Source organism: Scyliorhinus torazame, chromosome 3 (assembly GCF_047496885.1).
Source record: "Scyliorhinus torazame isolate Kashiwa2021f chromosome 3, sScyTor2.1, whole genome shotgun sequence".
NCBI classification, from domain to species: Eukaryota; Metazoa; Chordata; class Chondrichthyes; order Carcharhiniformes; family Scyliorhinidae; genus Scyliorhinus; species Scyliorhinus torazame.
Genome location: NC_092709.1, coordinates 85,974,468 through 85,994,610, shown reverse-complemented (window position 1 = coordinate 85,994,610; position 20,143 = coordinate 85,974,468). Strand labels below are relative to the sequence as shown.

The window sequence follows — 20,143 nt, the reverse complement described above, 5'->3', positions numbered from 1 at the left end:
CGACTGGCTTGGCATCAGGTTGTAGCAGAATCTTGTATCGATATGGCAGCGTGCCCATCCCGTCGAACACATCCGGATACTGAGCGATGATGTCGTCAATGCCGGCCTGAAGATCCACATTGGAGGATTTGTTGTGTAAACCCGCTGCACGAGGTTCAGCTGCTTACAGGCCTGCGCGGCGAGTAGGGATGCCCTGTCTGGCTTGACAATTCCAAAACGTAACCGTGCATGGGTGCTCCGGTTGGAGACGAGTAGATGGCAGGATCCCAGTGCCGTGATGATGGCATTTCTGTTGTAGTCCAGGAGCCTGCAGGAAGAACCTTGGGGGGCTTCTTGATGCGTTTGAAATCTGCCTGTGAGAGGAGGTTGGCAGAAGCACCTGTGTCCAGCTTAAACTGGATGAAGGAGTGGTTGACCTGGCATCACCACACGCTATTCATCCGCAGAATCCACAGCGAGGTTGGATTGAATTTGTGATGAGTTGGATGTGGCACATTCACATTTGGTAATGATGCCCACACAGTAGGCGGAGTCCAGGCATTCTTCCTCTGGATCCGTTGTGCTGCCAGGATCAGAATCCTGTCATCGTTGTTGCACACTCTGAACGCGCCGTCGTCGGAATTGGGAGCGCTGGCCCCTGACTGGTGATGCAGACCTGCACAAGGCTGCATAATGTCCAGGCTTCCTGCAGTTTAAACATCGCCTGCCTCTTGCAGGGCAGTGTTTCTTTAAGTGGGCGTTGTCGTAGTTCCAGCACGTCATGACATCGGCATCCTGACGCTCCGCGCGTCGTCGCACATGCACAGTGCGGGTGTCGGCCGCTTTGTTATCCCGTTCACATCGCGCATGCATGGGGCCCCGGGAAAAGCACGCAAAATGGCCGTTTTCATCAATGCTGAGGTGCTGCATCCGGTAGATGGCCTGCACACTCTCTGCCTCGTGGGAGGTAAGCTTCTCATTTTCAGCCGATTTGTACTGGGCATAGCGATTTTTGGAGTGCTCATGCACTGTGCATGTTTCAATCGCGACTGGCAGGGTCATATGCTTGATTTTCAGTAGCTGCTCTCTCAGAGGATCAGAGTGAGCTTCAAAAACGATTTGGTCTCTAATCATGGAGTCAGCAATATCACCAAAGTTGCAGGACAGCGCTAGCAGGCGGAGGTTAGTTAAGAAGGAGTTGAAAGATTCATCTTTACCTTGTAGACGCTGTGTGAATATGTAGCGCTTGAAGATTTCATTGGTGTCCACTTCACAGTGAGTCAAACCTGTCCAGGATGGTCTGAAACTTTGTCTTGTCCTGGCCTTCGGTGAAGTGAAAAGAGTTGAAGAGTTTGATGGCTTGATCACCCGCTGTTGCGAGGAGAAGCGCGATCTTCCTTGCATCAGACACACCCACGAGGTCTGAAGCTTCGATGTACAGCAGAAACCTTTGCTTGAATGTCTGCCAGTTGGCACTGAGATTGCCGGAGGTCCTGAGCTGGTGAGGAGCCTGAATCCTCTCCATGGTGCCGGGATACATTCACTGGTCGTCACGGAACGGACTGAGGTAAACCACCTAGATTAAGCAGTCTCCTGGTAGCATGATGTGTTATGTACTCTGGGATAACACAGGCTGCAACTGGATGCAGCTTTAACCAAAAGATACTCCAAACATTGAAGTTAGTTCAATCTGATTTATTGAACCAGTAGCACAGTTCTCTATGAGTTCGACTCTCTGCTAACCGAAGTGTGGTTACTCTGTCTGACTGAACCAGACTAGCTCTTAGCCACGTGCTGGAGGTGTGATACTGTACATACACCCTGACTCACTCTGTAGATGTTCATCAGTGGAAAGAGGCGTAGTGTGAGTGCCTCGTGCCTTTTATAGTGAGATACCACACTGAGTGTCCTGCCTGCTCATTGGTCATGTCCTGTTCTCTGTGTTCATTAGCTGCCTGTCTGTGCCTGTTTGTATATCATTATCTGCATGTCTGCATATCATGACAATTATATTTTATTGAACAGTAAAATTCCTTCAGAGACCATGAATGGGATGATAATGATAAACTTTGTGTAAAACTGAACTGATTTATAACACAAAATAAAAGCAAGAAAATTAGATCACCAACTGGAAATATACAAAGGTGAATTGAAATAAATCACCTAGGCACAATTCACAAAAAAAAATTATTCTGGGAGCAATACACATTCTAGTGACGGTCAGGAAAATATAGGTGAGAGTAGCTAGATTAACAAAATTAAACAGGAAAACAAGGAACTGTGGGCGGGATTTTGTGATCCAGAGGCTAAGTGTTGATGCCGTCGGAAACGCCGTCGCGTTTCTCGACGGCGTCAACACAGCCTCAGGGTCAGCAATTCTGGCCCCTACAGGGGACTAGCACGACACTGGAGCGGTTCACGCTGCTCCAGCTGCTGATCCAGTCATCAACTAGGCGCCACGGGATCCGCGCATGCGCAGTGGCTATGTAAATGTAATATTCACTAGCTGCAAACTCCAAGATGATCCAGGAAACTTTATGGGTCAAGGGAAAATTGACCAAAAATGGTTCACTCAGGCGCAAAAAGGAGAGAATGGAAACACTTTTTCAAGTGGCGAAATGGTCAAGTATGCCAGGATACAAGCCAGAGATAAAATGTGGAGTAAAGGCAAGCAGCAAGACAATTTGTAAGCTGAAGGATAGGGAATCCCAAAGTTTCAAAAAAGTTGGGTTAAGAGATGGCCCATACCTAGAAAAGGGGCTAGATGCTCGAGGACACCAACAGTAATCAACAACAGAGAAATACTATGACGAACTATAAAGGCTTCCAAGGCCATATGCAAATAAAGATTGGTCTACTTCGATGAGTACGTAAACAAAAGTTACAGGTCAACGTTGGAGGCTGGAAAGATATTTTGCAAACAGCTCAAATGTGACATCGGCTTGGTAGAATACTTGCAGCCCAACGTAGCCAAATAACAGGATGATAAAATCTGTTCCCTCTGAAAGCTGCAGTGCCCTTGTAGGCAGTTGGAAGTCTTTTCACCTTCATGTTAGCCCATGAAACTGCAAATCTTATCAGCTTGGGCTTTTTGGAGGAAACAGGTTGTATTAATTCACCGTTTCATGTAATACTGCAGAACACCTGTACAAGAACAATACTATTATTAATCAATGTAGATTAAATATTTTGTTTAAAACCAGCTGGGCCTGAATCACACCAAAAGTTATTGCTGCAGGACTAACAACCCTTTGTTGCAACCATAACCATGGAACATCGATATCTTGGGCGGGCTCAAGTAAAAATTTAAAAATAACAAATGTTCGATGCTTTTGAAATACAATCAAAGATATATTATGGGTAGAATTATTCTATTATTTCTTTACAAATGCTTACTAAATTGAGGTTGACATGTGCACTCTCACATAATTAAAACTTTGTAGATCGAAAGGTGAAGAAAATAATCTTTTGTCAAAGCAAAACGAATAAGCGCCTTATGATTTATTTGTAACTATATCCTTACCGGAGAAGAGTAGACATGGCCATCTGTTCCACATACAGGATGAGGATGAACTACTGGACACGGTTTGCAGTTTGCTCCCTTCCATTGCTTGTGGGCCAGGTCAGTTTCTTTCATGCTACACCAAAAATAAGTGTAAAAATTGTAATTTTCTTCTGCTGTCAAATCATTCTACACAAGTAATATAGTGTTGAAGCAAGGCATAATTTTCATTATACAAAAAAAACAAAGCTGTTGAAGCTCGTGACTCTTGTGGCAAACCTATATTTTCCTTAATCGCAGTGTGAATATTGCTAATATTTATTATTTCTATTACCAGGCCTAGAAGATTACTTTTACCATTTATTAATTTTAATAAAGAACCTATCCCTAATATTTGTTAAAAAATTTAGTTTTCAGGATTGCCAGGAGCAGACTTTTCATATGGGTGATTAATTCCAGGGCAAGATTTTGAAAGTAAGGCCCAGTTTATTGACACAAATTCCCACCTTCAGTGTGTTTGTCCCACCCCTGGTGACAAGGGGAAGCAAAGTCACTGCACAGTAGAGTAGCTCCCAGTGATGCAGTACAAAAGGTGATATCTTCAGAATAACAGCTGCTAGAGATAGGTTAACAAAAGATGTGGGAAATATCCATACAATCAAGGATGCAAGTAGAGTAACCTGAGTAAAAGGGGATGAAATTAAAGATAGATGGGGCCAATACTTCAACTGACTTATGAATGAAGAAAACCTGAGAAATAAAAGACAGAAGTTGCTGCAAAGTAACAATCAGGATCATTCAGGAAGAAATCAGAACAGCAATGCACGGAATGAAAAGTTTGAAAAGTTCATCTTGTGTTATTCTTTGGTTAAGCTACCTGTCATCACTGCTTGAGTTAATGCATATGCATGGGTCAACTCAGATTATTGGATCTCTTAGCCAAAATGTTCATACTGTTTCTTACAATTCCTTCTCCTGAAAAGTCAGGCAAAAAATAATTGACAAGTTCCATTCCAGTGATCATCTAAGAATGTGATTACATGAGTGGATATTTATGTGTCTATTGGTCCTTTTTACACTTAACACTTGACTGTTTAACATGCTTTAATATACATGTCACTTTTGCATGGCTAATGCATCTTAATATGCCCCTACTTCGTCAGAAAATTGCAATTTTATGCCCGAATGTAAATTGAGCTCACTGACCCATGGTATTGCAACCAAGTCCACACATGCTACAGAAATGAAACATTACATCTGCGTACATTTGCAGAGCATGGAATACTAATAAAGAGACAATGGTCCAGAACTTCTGACTTCCAGATGGTCATACCCTGGAGGTATCCTGCCAGGTGCATTGCGGAACTCCTTGGAAGTCCCAACAACTGTTATGTGATGATTGGCTGGGAAGTTTGGATTTCCAATGGGCAATTTCCCTGTGTTTCGAAACCTCCAAAATAGTATTTGAGTCAGAGGCTTTGGATGGTTCCAACTTACTCACCTGACCACAGCGTCCAGGAAATTTTACACAGAATAAATTAGTTCCACAGGAGTCTTAAGCTCTGGCAGGATCACCCATGACAGTCAGGTCGGAAGGGTAGAACCAGACAAAGTGCAAACAAGTCCTCAACGGTAGATCAGGCGAAATATACTCAGATGGTATCGACGGCTGTGATGGCGGATGAAGGCTGCAGCAGGAGGGAGATCCCCAGTCATCCAGGTTCCCTTGCCACTGGAACTGGACCTATCTCTGTCAAGGATCGTGTGTCTGCTGATGTGCAACGGCATACCCACGTTAAAAGATGTCCTGAACCAGGCATTTACCTAGAGGAAACCAGCATTACCCTCCCCCCAGACAGGTTGCTCGGCATGGGTGTTCAGGGTGGCCGGAGGACCTCCCATCTCTCGCTACAGTGGGGAGTTCCAGCAAGTGGAGCTCCCCATTATAAAAAACAGAGCTATATGTGGCCTCGGCTGCGTGTTCCTTGTTCAGGCCCCTTATTCAAAGTGAGTCGCGTTGAATAGCCATGTATTTCTCGGCACTGCGAGTGCCGGGCAACAGGCTGCTAAACGCGCTAGTTTGGGGACTTTGTTCCCTTTTGGGAAGATCGTGCTCTTAGAAAGATACTGACCAGAGATCGGCTAATCAGATCATTGCAAGAAAAATAAAGATAAAGATGCTTTATCTGAATGCCTGAAGTATTTGAAAAAGGTAGAGGAACTAGTGGAAGAAATAGAGGTAAACAGTTTAGATTTCATCACCATTACAGAGACATGGGGCTAAATTCTCAGTTTGGGAGACTATGGGCACGATTCTCCATTTCAGCGGCTAAGAACCGGCTGAAACGGAGAATAGGCGGGCATTTTATAATGCCAAAATCTGCGCCAAACCCTCACCGATTCCTTCCGGGACCAGTGGGGGGCTAGCAGCGGCGCCGGATGAAACTCCTGGCTCCCAGCCAAAAACAGCTGTAGAATGGCCGGGTCACTGTCCGTGCATGTGCACGGCGCCGAACTGCAGCAGTCGTGCCTTCCAACATGGTGCCGGGCGATCGCAGACCCGATGCGCCAAATGCAACCTCTCAGGCCCCCCACCCGCCCCCCCCCCCCCCCCCCCCACCCCTCGTGGAAGCCTCCCTCCGGCCAGCGGCAGGGATCCCGGCCGAGTGTGGCGGCGCTGGACACAATCCACAGCCGCCATGCTGGGTTCCCGACCGCTCAGACCACATGTCAGCCGCGTGGTCGGGAACTCGGCCCATCGGGGGTGTAGCATCGCGGGAGGGCCTTCCTGTGACGTGCCATCACAGTTTCAACGACGTGCGGCGCACGATGCGATGATGCCATTTCGGAGGGGACGGAGACTCGGAAACTGGAAGAAAGGGATTAGGAGAGCGAAGAGAGGGCATGAACAATCTTTGGCGGGTAGGATCAAGGAAAACCCCAAGGCCTTTTACACATATGTGAGAAATATGAGAATGACTAGAGGGAGGGTAGGTCCAATCAAGGACAGTAGCGGGAGATTGTGTATTGAGTCTGAAGAGATAGAAGAGGTCTTGAACGAGTACTTTTCTTCTGTATTTACAAATGAGAGGGGCCATATTGTTGGAGAGGACAGTGTGAAACAGACTGGTAAGCTTGAGGAAATACTTGTTAGGAAGGAAGATGTGTTGGGCATTTTGAAAAACCTGAGGATAGACAAGTCCCCCGGGCCTGACGGGATATATCCAAGGATTCTATGGGAAGCAAGAGATGAAATTGCAGAGCCGTTGGTAATGATCTTTTCGTCCTCACTGTCAACATGGGTGGTACCAGGGGATTGGAGAGTGGCGAATGTCGTGCCCCTGTTCAAAAAAGGGAATAGGGATAACCCTGGGAATTACAGGCCAGTTAGTCTTACTTCGGTGGTAGGCAAAGTCATGGAAAGGGTTCTGAAGGATAGGATTTCTGAGCATCTGGAAAGACACTGCTTGATTTGGGATAGTCAGCACGGATTTGTGAGGGGTAGGTCTTGCCTTACAAGTCTTATTGAATTCTTTGAGGATGTGACCAAGCATGTGGATGAAGGTAAAGCAGCGGATGTAGTGTACATGGATTTTAGTAAGGCATTTGATAAGGTTCCCCATGGTAGACTTCTGCAGAAAGTAAGGAGGCATGGGATAGTGGGAAATTTGGCCAGTTGGATAACAAACTGGCTAACTGATAGAAGTCAGAGTGGTGGTAGATGGCAAATATTCAGCCTGGATCCCAGTTACCAGTGGCGTACCGCAGGGATCAGTTCTGGGTCCTCTGCTGTTTGTGATTTTCATTAATGACTTGGATGAGGGAGTTGAAGGGTGGGTCAGTAAATTTGCAGATGATACGAAGATTGGTGGAGTTGTGGGTTGTTGTCGGCTGTTGTCGGCTGCAAAGAGACATAGATAGGATGCAGAGCTGGGCTGAGAAGTGGTGAATGGAGTTTAACCCTGAAAAGTGTGAGGTTGTCCATTTTGGAAGGACAAATATGAATGCTGAATACAGGGTTAACGGTAGAGTTCTTGGCAATGTGGAGGAGTAGAGAGATCTTGGGCTCTATGTTCATAGATCTTTGAAAGTTGCCACTCAAGTGGATAGAGCTGTGAAGAAGGCCTATGGTGTGCTAGCGTTCATTAACAGAGGGATTGAATTTAAGAGCCGTGAGATAATGATGCAGCTGCACAAAACTTTGGTAAGGCCACATTTGGAGTACTGTGTACAGTTCTGGTCACCTCATTTTAGGAAGGATGTGGAAGCTTTGGAAAAGGTGCAAAGGAGATTTACCAGGGTGTTGCCTGGAATGGAGAGAAGGTCTTACGAGGAAAGGTTGAGGGTGCTAGGCCTTTTCTCATTAGAACGGAGAAGGATAAGGGGCGACTTGATAGAGGTTTATAAGATGATCAGGGGAATAGATAGAGTAGACAGTCAGAGACTTTTTCCCTGGGTGGAACAAACCATTACAAGGGGACATGAATTTAAGGTGAATGGTGGAAGATATAGGGGGGATGTCAGAGGTAGATTCTTTACCCAGAGAGTAGTGGGGGCATGGAATGCACTGCCTGTGGAAGTAGTTGAGTCGGAAACATTAGGGACCTTCAAGCAGCTATTGGATAGGTACATGGATTACAGAAGAATGATATAGTGTAGATTAATTTGTTCTTAAGGGCAGCACGGTAGCATTGTGGATAGCACAATTGCTTCACAGCTCCAGGGTCCCAGGTTCGATTCCGGCTTGGGTCACTGTCTGTGCGGAGTCTGCACATCCTCCCCGTGTGTGCGTGGGTTTCCTCCGTCCGGGTGCTCCGGTTTCCTCCCACAGTCCAAAGATATGCAATTTAGGTGGATTGGCCATGATAAATTGCCCTTAGTGTTGGGTGGAGGTGTTGACTATGGGTAGGGTGCTCTTTCCAAGAGCCGGTGCAGACTCAATGGGCCGTATGGCCTCCTTCTGCACTGTAAATTCAATGATAATCTATGATTAATCTTGGACAAAGGTTCGGCACAACATCGTGGGCCGAAGGGCCTGTTCTGTGCTGTATTTTTCTATGTTCTATGTTCTATACCGGCGCCGCCCCCGATTTGGGTGTCAGAAGGGATTCTCCGTCCGATTGCCGCTTACAATATCGGCGGCGGGCAACAGACAATCTCGCCCTATGTTCTCCGCCGGAGCTGAATTGCACCTGATTTATTAAGAGCTGTTAATTTCCAGCTAATCACTTCAAAATCACTGAAGCATGATGGGAGGTGATTGGAAAGCACTTAATTCTGCTTGAAGTGGTCCAGGAGCTGTCAATCAAAGATTAATGTTTATAAATATTGCAGTTGGAGCACTTCAGAGTTAATCAACCGAGAAGGAAGATGAATGGAACAATGCTGACAGCTGCATGTGTGTGGAAACTGTGAATTACAGTCAATATCAAAGAGAAATGAATGAATAACTTGCAGCCCACAGATGTGAGGTGGCTTAAACATAGCTGACTGATTTTCTCCTTCACACACTGCTTCCTCTGTCAGGTGTATTTCCCAGGTGAGTGTTAAAAAGTTGTTATTTTTTCACTGCCTTTGTCTGGACTACTCTCTGGCTTCCAGACAAGGGTCTCTCTTTTCTGGAGGGGCATCCTGACAGTGGTCTCTCTTCTGGGGCGTTTATGGAGGTCTCTTTAATTAGGATTTCTCTGATTCTAGATTTGCGATTCTCCCAAGCGGCGGGAACGGCCCGGTCGAGTTTCGCAGGCCGCAGAATCACCGGAGACACCCAAAATGGTGATTCTCCGGCACCACCGCTATTCTCAGGCCCGGATGGGCCGAGCGGCCAGGCCAAAACGGCGGGTTCCCCCCGGCGGCGTCCAAACCTGGTCGCTGCCGTCGTGAATGGTGCGTGAATGCGGGGGGGGGGGGCGAGGGTGGTTCCTGCACCGGGGGGTACCTCAAATGTGGGGTGGCCCGCGATCGGTGCCCACCGATCGTCGGGCCGTCCCTCTCTGAAGGAGGACCTCCTTTCTTCCGTGGCCCCGCAAGATCCGTCAGACAGCTTCTTGCGGGGCGGACTTAGAGAGGACGGCAACCACGCAACCCGCGCATGCGCGGATGACATCTGTTATGCGGCGCCGGCCGCGTCATCTATGCGGCGCCGCCTTTACGCAGGTGACAAGGCCTGGCGCGTGTAGATGAAGCGGCCCCGATCCTGGCCTATTGTCAGGGCCTGAATCGGTCGGGATCGGGGCCGTTTCGCGCCGTCATGAACCTCGACGGCGTTCACGACGGCGCGGCCACTTCGCCGCGGGAGTGGAGAATCCCGCCCATGATTTTTCTGTTTACCGAGGCCTTTAAATATATTACTAATAACTTTAAAAGCTTAAAATTAGAATTCATTTGAGGATATTTATAGTTACCAAACCTGATGCCTCGAATAGTTCTCGGTAAGGTCCGTTACCAAAACCACCAGTGGAGCTGAAACCATGTTGGCAATTTTATGGAAATCTCAGTGCAGAATGGAATTTTTAAGTAACTGAGCTGTAATTTAAATTCTTTTAAAAATTCAACACAGTATGGTAGTTCCAAATTGACCTATTTTCAACTCAGAAGTCCGATTCTAATCTTGTGCATTTGTCAGGCAATGCAAGTGGAGTTTTAAAGCAGGAGTCATATACACCATGCTACACCCTCATGCCATTTTAACTCCTGGGAGCATCGAGGCCGCCCATCACACACAGCCTAGGTCCTCATTAATAATGAAATGTTGATATCTGCCCTCATTCAGGCTCTGCACTATTTTAACTGGGGACTAAGGCAGAGTGTCAAGGTCATCCAGGAATGCTGACAGCGGATAAATTTGGTATATTATTTTAGTCAATCAGGTGTGTTTTTCTCAGGCCTGCAATAAAACGGTAGGGATCTCTTACTCAGGGCTTCCCTCCACTCATGGGCTGTCATTTCCATTATGGCCTTTAAATTGAAACAGCCTCATGATGGTGCTGTCATGGGTACTTCCTTCCTGCCCCAGTCTCCACAAATCATAGTCCTCCCACAATTAAAAATCCAGGATGAAACTTCTAAATGTACTGAAAATTTGAAGAAATCCTGAAGGTAACTGGAATAGGGTGACAAGACAGCTTGGAGACAGGGAGTACCCCATACTAAATCCAAGCATGACTGTCGATTAAGGATAATTTCCACCCCCCCCACCCCCAAGGCATCTTTTTAAACCAAAAGAAGTAATACGATATCCATTTCTTAACTCACTGTATTAATGTCATAACCAAGATAGCAATATAAACCACAGATTTTGCTTTAAAATTATAGATTTACCTTTCAAGTGGCAATCTCAAGCCTATTTAATCAAATGAAGAACTTCTCCAGTATGTGCGTAAATATCAACTAATTCAGACATACGTGCAGCTGTTCTGAGAACTTAGAGGATTGAAACATCACTGCAAATTCCTTCCAATGCTTCATTTTAACAAGTTGAAAAGCAGCTGCACCAAATGGAGTTAAGTAGATTAGGCCAATGGAATCTTCTGAAGATATAGTGATAGAAGAGAGAGAGAACTAAAAAGGTAAAACTTCCCAACTGCAACAGTTGCAAAGAGTTTGCTTTGAATGTTTGAGTTAATGATGAGCTTTGACAGACTGTGCATTCATTGCTTTCAATAAGCTGCCAGTTAGTGAAGGCAAATATCTTGAAGGTATATGAAGGTCAAGTAGAATGTCAATCCACTTATTTACATGGACATCTAATAGGTGCTTCTCCAAATGTTAATGAATGTATAAGTGAGATTTTACATTTTTGTCCTTTCTCCATTTACTTGTGTTATTGATTTATGAAAAATATGTTCTGCCCGCTACTTAAAACAGGATGGGAATCAGAGTGCAAAGGCTGAGGGTAGCATTGAAACAACGAGGGCAGTCCGGCAGATTCACAGGGAGACGTTTATTCAGCTTTTACAGCGGTACATACACCGAGACCGTGTGCACATTACTGGGTCCTTACTCCATTGTCAGCCACTACAAAGGCCGACCTATTATACAAATGCTGGTTAATTCCCGGTCCAATCAGGACAAGGGAACAATCCTCCCCAGCTCTCACATGCAGGTTATCACAGGTAGCAAATCATAATAATAATCTTTATTATTGTCACAAATAGGCTTATATTAACACTGCAATGAGGTTACTGTGAAAATCTCCTAGTCGCCACATTCCGGCGCCTGTTCGGGTACACTGAGGGAGAATTCAGAATGTCCAATTCACCGAACAAGCATGTCTTCGGAACTTGTGGGAGGAAACCGGAGCACCCGGAGGAAACCCACGCAGACACGGGAGAACGTGCGGATTCTGACAGTGACCCAAGCGGGAATCGAACCTGGGAATCATCTGGTTGCTTAAATTGTAAGGCCAAGCAGATTTTGAATCCTTGGGCATGATTTTCCCTGTATGCTTTTGAACCCATGTGCTTTGCACACAGGACTGTGGTGTGGCTGTTTATCAAATATCTTTTTGAATGTCCATGTACACATCAACAGCAATACACTCATCAATCTTCGCTATTGCTCATCAAAAATCTCCAGCAGTTAGTGGTTAGCATTGCTGCAACACAGTGCCGGGGACCTGGGTTCAATTCCGGACTCGGATGACTGTCTGTGTGGAGTTTATACGTTCACTCCGTGTCTGCGTGGGTTTCTTCTGGGTGTTCGGTTTCCTCCCAGAGTCCAAAGATGTGCAGATTAGGTCAAGTGAGGATTGACCATGCTAAATTGCTCGTAGTGCCCAAAGGTTAAGTGGAGTTACAGGGATAGGGTGGGGGAATGGGCCTAGTTAGGGTGCTCTTTCAGAGGGTCGGTGCAGACTCAATGTACCAAATGGTCTCCTTCTACACTGCAGGGATTCTAAAATTGGCTGAGTGACAGGAAACAGACAGTAATGACTAAAGGATGCTCTTCTGACTGAGCAAGGTTTGTAGTGGAGTTCCCTAGAGGTCAGTGTTGGGATCCTTGCTCTTTATGACCTAGGCCTTTGTGTAAATCTCAAAATTTGTGGATGATGCAAAATTTGGAAGGATTGCAAACTGTGGGAAGAATAATGTGGAACTTCGAAAGGACATAGACAGGTTGGCGAAATGGGTGGACAAGTGACAGTTGAAATCTAATGCAGAAATGTGAGGTAATTAACCTTAGCAGAAGGAACACAGAGAGACAGCACATAATAAAGGGTACAATTCTAAAGGGAATGCAGGAGCAGAGGAACCTGGGTATATATGTGTATAAATCATTGAAGGTGGCAGGACAGATTAAGAGAGTGGTTAATAAAGCATATAGCATCTGAGGATTTATTAATAGGGGCAAAGAGAATAAATGCAAGGAAGACATGCTTAACAACTTCCTTACCTTGCAGGTCAGCTGGGAGCGGGAGAGAGAGAGAGCCGGGACTTTGGAAACAGAGATTGAAAAAGCGCGGGAGCTGCGAGGCAGAGCGGACAGTTTAAAAGTTCGCGGCCTGGGTGAGGTAAGTACTGCTTAACAACTTCCTTACCTTGCAGGTCAGCTGTTAGTTTCGGGAGATCAGTTTCGGGAGTAGGCCTATTGGCTGACTGTAAATCAGGAAGGATACAAAGGGTGTGGCTGAAGTGCCTTTAGAAACAGAGTGCTGGAGGCAAACAGAGTGTATCTGAGTTTGGGTAAGGCTGAGTAAGAGGTGAGTGAGGGCTGTGTTTTTTTGGGGGGTTTGGTGTTGGGGGTGAGTTTCCAAAAAAAATCCAATTAATTAAGTAAATTAATTAACTAGTTAAGGGAATTTGGTGCTCATCTTAAGGAGGTACAGAGAAGCAGACCTGTGAGGGAGTCTCGGGAGCAATTACATCACAGCCAGCAGGTAAGTGATTGGCTTGTGACTGGTAAGTGATTTTTCTCTCTTTGACTTTCTCTTAGCTGTGTAGTGTAGTTCAAATTTAACTTCAGGTTTAAGTCATGGCAGGAGAGCTCAGACCCGTGTCATGCTCCTCTTGTGAGATGTGGCAAGTTAGGGACCCTTCTGGTGTCCCTGACTCCTTCATCTGCAAGAAGTGTGTCCAACTGCAGCTCCTGTTAGACCGCTTGACGGCTCTGGAGCTGCGGATGGATTCACTTTGGAGCATCCGCGATGCTGAGGAAGTTGTGGATAGCACATGCAGTGAGTTGGTCACACCACAGATTAAAATTACTGAGGCAGATAGGGAATGGGTGACCAACAGACAGAGGAAGAGTAGGAAGGCAGTGCAGGGATCCCCTGCGATCATCTCCCTCCAAAACAGATTTACCGTTTTGGAAACTGTTGGGGGAGATGGCTCACCAGGGGAAGGTGGCAGCAGCCAGGTTCATGGCACCGTGGCTGGCTCTGCTGCACAGAAGGGCGGGAAAAAGAGTGGCAGAGCTATAGTGATTCAATTGTAAGGGGAATAGACAGGCGTTTCTGCGGACGCAAACGAGAATCCAGGTTGGTATGTTGCCTCCCTGGTGCAAGGGTCAAGGATGTCTCGGAGCGGCTGCAGGGCATTCTGGAGGGGGAGGGTGAACAGCCAGCTGTCGTGGTGCACATAGGCACCAACGATATAGGTAAAAAAACGGGATGAGGTCCTACGAGCTGAATTTAGGGAGTTAGGAGTTAAAATAAAAAGTAGGACCTCAAAGGTAGTAATCTCAGGATTGCTACCAGTGCCACGTGATAGTCAGAGTAGGAATGACAGGATAGCTAGGGTGAATACGTGGCTTGAGAGATGGTGCAAGAGGGAGGGTTTCAAATTCCTGGGACATTGGGACCGGTTCTGGGAGAGGTGGGACCTGTACAAATCGGACGGTCTGCATCTGGGTGGGACCGGAACCAATGTTCTCGGGGGTGTGTTTACTAGTGCAGTTGGGGAGGGTTTAAACTAATGTGGCAGGGGGATGGGAACCGATGTAGGAAGTCAGTGGGGACGGAAACAAAAGGCAGGAAGGGAGAGTGTGTAAAGCATGACCAGAGAAAGCAGGGCAGAGAGCAAGGAAAGTCTACATTAAACTGCATTTATTTCAATGCAAGGGGCCTGACGGGCAAAGCGGATGAACTCAGGGCACGGATGGGCACATGGGACTGGGATATTATAGCTATGACTGAAACATGGCTAAGGGAGGGGCAGGACTGGCAGCTCAATGTTCCGGGGTACAGATGCTATAGAAAGGATAGAACAGGAGGTAAGAGAGGAGGGGGGGTGGCGTTTTTGATTAGGGAGAACATTACGGCAGTACTTAGAGGGGATATATCCGAGGGTTCGCCCACTGAGTCTATATGGGTGGAACTGAAAAATAAGAAGGGCGAGATCACCTTGATAGGACTGTACAACAGGCCCCCAAATAGTCAGCGAGAAATTGAGGAGCAAATATGTAAGGAGATTACAGATAGCTGCAAGGAAAATAGGGTGGTAAGAGTAGGGGACTTTAACTTTCCCAACATTGACTGGGACAGCCATAGCATTAGGGGCTTGGATGGAGGGAAATTTGTTGAGTATATTCAGGAGGAATTTATCATTCAGTATGTGGATGGACCGACTAGAGAGGGGGCAAAACTTGACCTCGTCTTGGGAAATAAGGAAGGGCAAGTGATAGAAGTGCTAGTGAGGGATCACTTTGGGACAAGTGACCATAACTCCATTAGTTTTAAGGTAGCTATGGAGAATGATAGGTCTGGCCCAAGAGTTAAAATTCTTAATTGGGGCAAGGCAAATTTTGATGGTATCAGACAGGAACTTTCAGAGGTAGATTGGGGGAGACTGTTGGCAGGCAAAGGGACGGCTGGTAAATGGGAGGCTTTTAAAAATGTGTTAACCAGGGTGCAGGGTAAGCGCATTCCCTTTAGAGTGAAGGGCAAGGCTGGTAGAAGTAGGGAACCCTGGATGACTCGAGATATTGAGACTCTGGTCAAAAAGAAGGAGGAGGCATATGACGTACATAAACAACTGGGATCAAGTGGATCCCTTGAAGAGTATAGAAATTGTCAAAATAGAGTTAAGAGGGAAATTAGGAGGGCAAAAAGGGGACATGAAATTGCTTTGGCAAATAATGCAAAGGAGAATCCAAAGAGATTCTACAGATACATAAAGGGGAAAAGAGTAACTAGGGACAGAGTAGGGCCTCTTAAGGATCAACAAGGACATCTATGTGCAGAGCCACAAGAGTTGGGTGAGATCCTGAATGAATATTTCTCATCGGTATTCACGGTGGAGAAAGACATGGATGTTAGGAAACTAAGGGAAATAAATAGTGATGTCTTGAGAAGTGTGCATATTACAGAGGAGGTGCTGGAAGTCTTAAAGCACATCAAGGTAGATAAATCCCCGGGACCTGATGAAATGTATCCCAGGATGTTGTGGGAGGCTAGGGAGGAAATTGCGGGTCCCCTAACAGAGATATTTGAATCATCGGCAGCCACAGGTGAGGTGCCTGAAGATTGGAGAGTGGCGAATGTTGTGCCCTTGTTTAAGAAGGGCAGCAGGGAAAAGCCTGGGAACTACAGACCGGTGAGCCTAACGTCTGTAGTAGGTAAGTTGCTAGAAGGTATTCTGAGAGACAGGATCTACAAGCATTTAGAGAGGCAAGGACTGATTCGGGGCAGTCAGCATGGCTTTGTGCGTGAAAAATCATGTCTCACAAATTTGATTTGAGTTTTTTGAGGGGGTGACCAAGAAGGTAGATGAGGGCAGTGCAGTAGACGTTGTCTACATGGACTTTAGCAAAACCTTTGACAAGGTACCGCATGGTAGGTTGTTGCAGAAGGTTAAAGCTCACGGGATCCCGGGTGAGGTTGCCAATTGGATTCAAAATTGGCTGGACGACAGAAGACAGAGGGTGGTTGTAGAGGGTTGTTTTTCAAACTGGAGGCCTGTGACCAGTGGTGTGCCTCAGGGATCGGTGCTGGGTCCACTGTTATTTGTGATTTATATTAATGATTTGGATGAGAATTTAGGAGGCATGGTTAGTAAGTTTGCAGATGACACCAAGATTGGTGGCACAGTGGATAGTGAAGAAGGTTATCTAGGATTGCAACGGGATCTTGATCAATTAGGCCAGTGGGCCGACGAATGGCAGATGGAGTTTAATTTAGATAAATGTGAGGTGATGCATTTTGGCAGATCGAATCAGGCCAGGACCTACTCAGTTAATGGTATGGCGTTGGGGAGAGTTATAGAACAAAGAGATCTAGGAGTACAGGTTCATAGCTCCTTGAAGGTGGAGTCGCAGGTGGACAGGGTGGTGAAGAAGGCATTCGGCATGCTTGGTTTCATTGGTCAGAAAACTGAATACAGGAGTTGGGACGTCTTGTTGAAGTTGTACAAGACATTGGTACGGCCACACTTGGAATACTGTGTGCAGTTCTGGTCACCCTATTATAGAAAGGATATTATTAAACTAGAAAGAGTGCAGAAAAGATTTACTAGGATGTTGCCGGGACTTGATGGTTTGAGTTATAAGGAGAGGCTGGATAGACTGGGACTTTTTTCCCTGGAGCGTAGGAGGCTTAGGGGTGATCTTATAGAGGTCTGTAAAATAATGAGGGGCATAGATAAGGTAGATAGTCAACATCTTTTCCCAAAGGTAGGGGAGTCTAAAACTAGAGGGCATAGGTTTAAGGTGAGAGGGGAGAGATTCAGAAGGGCACAGAGGGGCAATTTCTTCACTCAGAGGGTAATGAGTGTCTGGAATGTGCTGCCAGAGGTAGTAGTAGAGGCGGGTACAATTGTGTCTTTTAAAAAGCATTTAGATAGTTACATGAGTAAGATGGGTATAGAGGGTTATGGGCCAAGTGCGGGCAACTGGGACTAGCTTAATGGTAAAAACTGGGCGGCATGGACTGGTTGGGCCAAAGGGCCTGTTTCCATGCTGTAAACTTCTATGATTCTATGTTAAACTTGTATAGAACTCGAGTCCAGTTATGGGCGCCAAAATGTGGGAAGGAATTGAAAACATTCGAGAGATGTAGGAAGGATGTGAAAACATTAGAGAGATAGCAGAAAAGATTCACAAGAATGGTGGGCAGCATGGTAGCATTGTGGATAGTACAATTGCTTCACAGCTCCAGGGTCCCAGGTTCGATTCCAGCTTGGGCCACTGTCTGTGCGGAGTCTGCACATCCTCCCCGTGTGTGCGTGGGTTTCCTCCGGGTGCTCCGGTTTCCTCCCACAGTCCAAAGATATGCAGGTTAGGTGGATTGGCCATGATAAATTGCCCTTAGTGTCCAAAATTGCCCTTAGTGTCGGGTGGGGTTACTGGGTTATGGGGATAGGGTGGAGGTGTTGACCTTGGGTAGGGTGCTCTTTCCAAGAGCCGGTGCAGACACGATGGCCGAATGGCCTCCTTCTGCACTGTAAATTCTATGAATGGTCCGAGGGGTGAGTAACTTCAGCTAAGGTAGATGGAGATTGATCAAGAAGATAAGAGCCCATGGGATCCAGGGCAATGAGTTAGGTGTGAATGTGGGGGTATGATCAGTAAGTTCTCAGATAAAACTCAAAATTGGTGATGTGGTAAATAGCGAGAAAATAGTGAGAAAAACTTAGATTACAGGGTGATATAGACGGGCTAATTAGATGGACAGAACAGTGGCAAATGGAATTTAACCCTGCAAAGTATGAGGTGATGTATTTTGGGAGGACAAACAAGGCACGGGAATAATGAACAGTAGGATGCTAGGAAGTAGAGAGGACCAGACGGACCTTGGGGTGCGTGTCCAAAGATCCCTGAAGGCAGCAGCACCGGTAGATAAGATGTTTAAGAAGGCATATGGGATACTTGCAGATAGGTTATGATGGAGCTGTGTAAAATGGTCAAAATGGTTGTCAGACCACAGCTAGAGTGCTGTGTGCAGTTTTGGCCATCACATTATAGGAAGCATGTGATTAGAAAGAATGCAGAGGAGATTCACCAAGATGTTGCCTGTTTGAGCTATCAAGCAAGACTGGTTAGGCTGGGGTTGTTCTCCTTAGAGCAAAGGAGGCTGAGGGGGACCTGATTGAGGTGTACAAAATGATGAAGAACATAGACAGGGTAGATGGGAATAAGCTTCTCCCATAGTAGGGTCAGTAACCAGGAGGCATAGATTTGAAATTTAGAGGGGATTTGAGGAAATACCTTTTCACCCAGAGGGTGATGGGAATCTGGAACTCACTGCCTAAAAGGGTGGTAGAGGTGGTAACCCTCACAACATTTAGGAAGCATTTAGGTGAGCACTTGAAACATTTGAAACATACAAGGTTATAGACCAAGCACTGGAAAATGGGATTAGAATAGATAAGTGCTTTATGGCCTGCACAGACATGATGGGCCAAAGGGACTCTCTTGCTCTGCTGTAAATCTCTAAGACTCTAGATAGATTGGGGAAATTGGGATTGTTTTCCTTGGAGAAGAGAAGGGTGAGAGGAGATTTGATAGTGGTATTCAAAATCATGAAAGGTCTGGGCAGAGTAGATAGGGAAAAATATGTTCCCGATGGTGAAAGGATTGAGACCAAGGTGGCACAGATTCAAGATAATTGGCAAAAGAATCAATCATGATATGAGGAAAGACTTTCATGCAGCGAGTGGTTAGCATCTGGAATACGCTGCTTGAGAATATGGTGGAGGCACGTTCAATGGAGGCATTAAAGAGGGATTTGGATTACTAACTGAAAAGGAAGAATGTGCAGAGCTCGAGGGAGAAGGTGGGGGAGTGGGCACCAAGTAAATTGCTCCGATGGAGAGCTTGTGCATTCACCATGGGACAAATGGCTTCTTCTGTGCGGTAACAATTCTGTGATTTTGCCCTGGTAATAAATTAATAACATTTATTTCACATAATTCATTGAGTTTCATGGAATTCAATTTTAGAATTATTGGAGTCCAGAGAAGTTTATAAAGTCACCTTTACTAGATTTTCCCTCTTATTCTTAACATTTTCACCTGATACAGGTGCAGCTGAAAATTACATCAAACCACAATACTGCCTTGTAAAATGACAATGTAATGTTATTGGCATCCTTCCAGCTATGAGCAAACAATCCATTTAGGTTGTGGTTCTTCATTTAGTGCACCTATGCTGATGGCTGTTAAGCCAATCTTTGAGAGGCAGATTCTGCCACAAGTGCTACCCATGAAGCTTTATGTGACATTGTGGATTGTCATTTTCAATGATGGCGCCTGTTGCCAAGCTACAGTCACTAACTGGTCATTGTGGCAATGCACGCTAGCCCACAGGAGATGTCGCCATTTCCCTCTTTCACCAACTCGCAAGTGTGATAGTTGATGTTAAGATCTTCATGTCATAAACAATTCAATATGTGGTTCTTAATAACCTGAGCTGCCTGACAAGTTGATTATTTGCTGCAGTAGTCAGGATGGTAGAAAATGCTGTTCTTGACTTCCAAGAAAAAGGGGCTGGATTCTCCGCAGCCCCGAGCTGCAATCGCATATGGCGCGGGGGTGGAGAATCAATTTTTACGCCTAAATCGGGCCCAGCGCCGCTCCTGCAATTCTCTAGTCTCTGGAGAATCGCTCTTGCGCGATTTACGCAGCGCGGCTGGAGGGCCATTGCCAGAGGCCCTGCCAGCGATGCTCCGGTCCCGACCAGCCAAATTCCCGGCGGTGTGGTTCTAACCACATCTGGCCGGTTGGGACT

At 46.1% G+C, this 20,143-nt stretch overlaps 1 protein-coding gene across 1 annotated transcript in view; it reads right to left on the bottom strand.

The window, feature by feature from the left end:
• Positions 1-20,143, bottom strand: part of LOC140408558 (testican-3-like) — a 959,832-nt gene that overhangs the window by 405,966 nt on the left and 533,723 nt on the right. Inside the window, exon 5 of the mRNA XM_072495933.1 lies at positions 3,503-3,617. Coding sequence (XP_072352034.1) covers positions 3,503-3,617 — 115 coding nt within the window. The remainder of the gene's footprint in view (positions 1-3,502; positions 3,618-20,143) is intronic.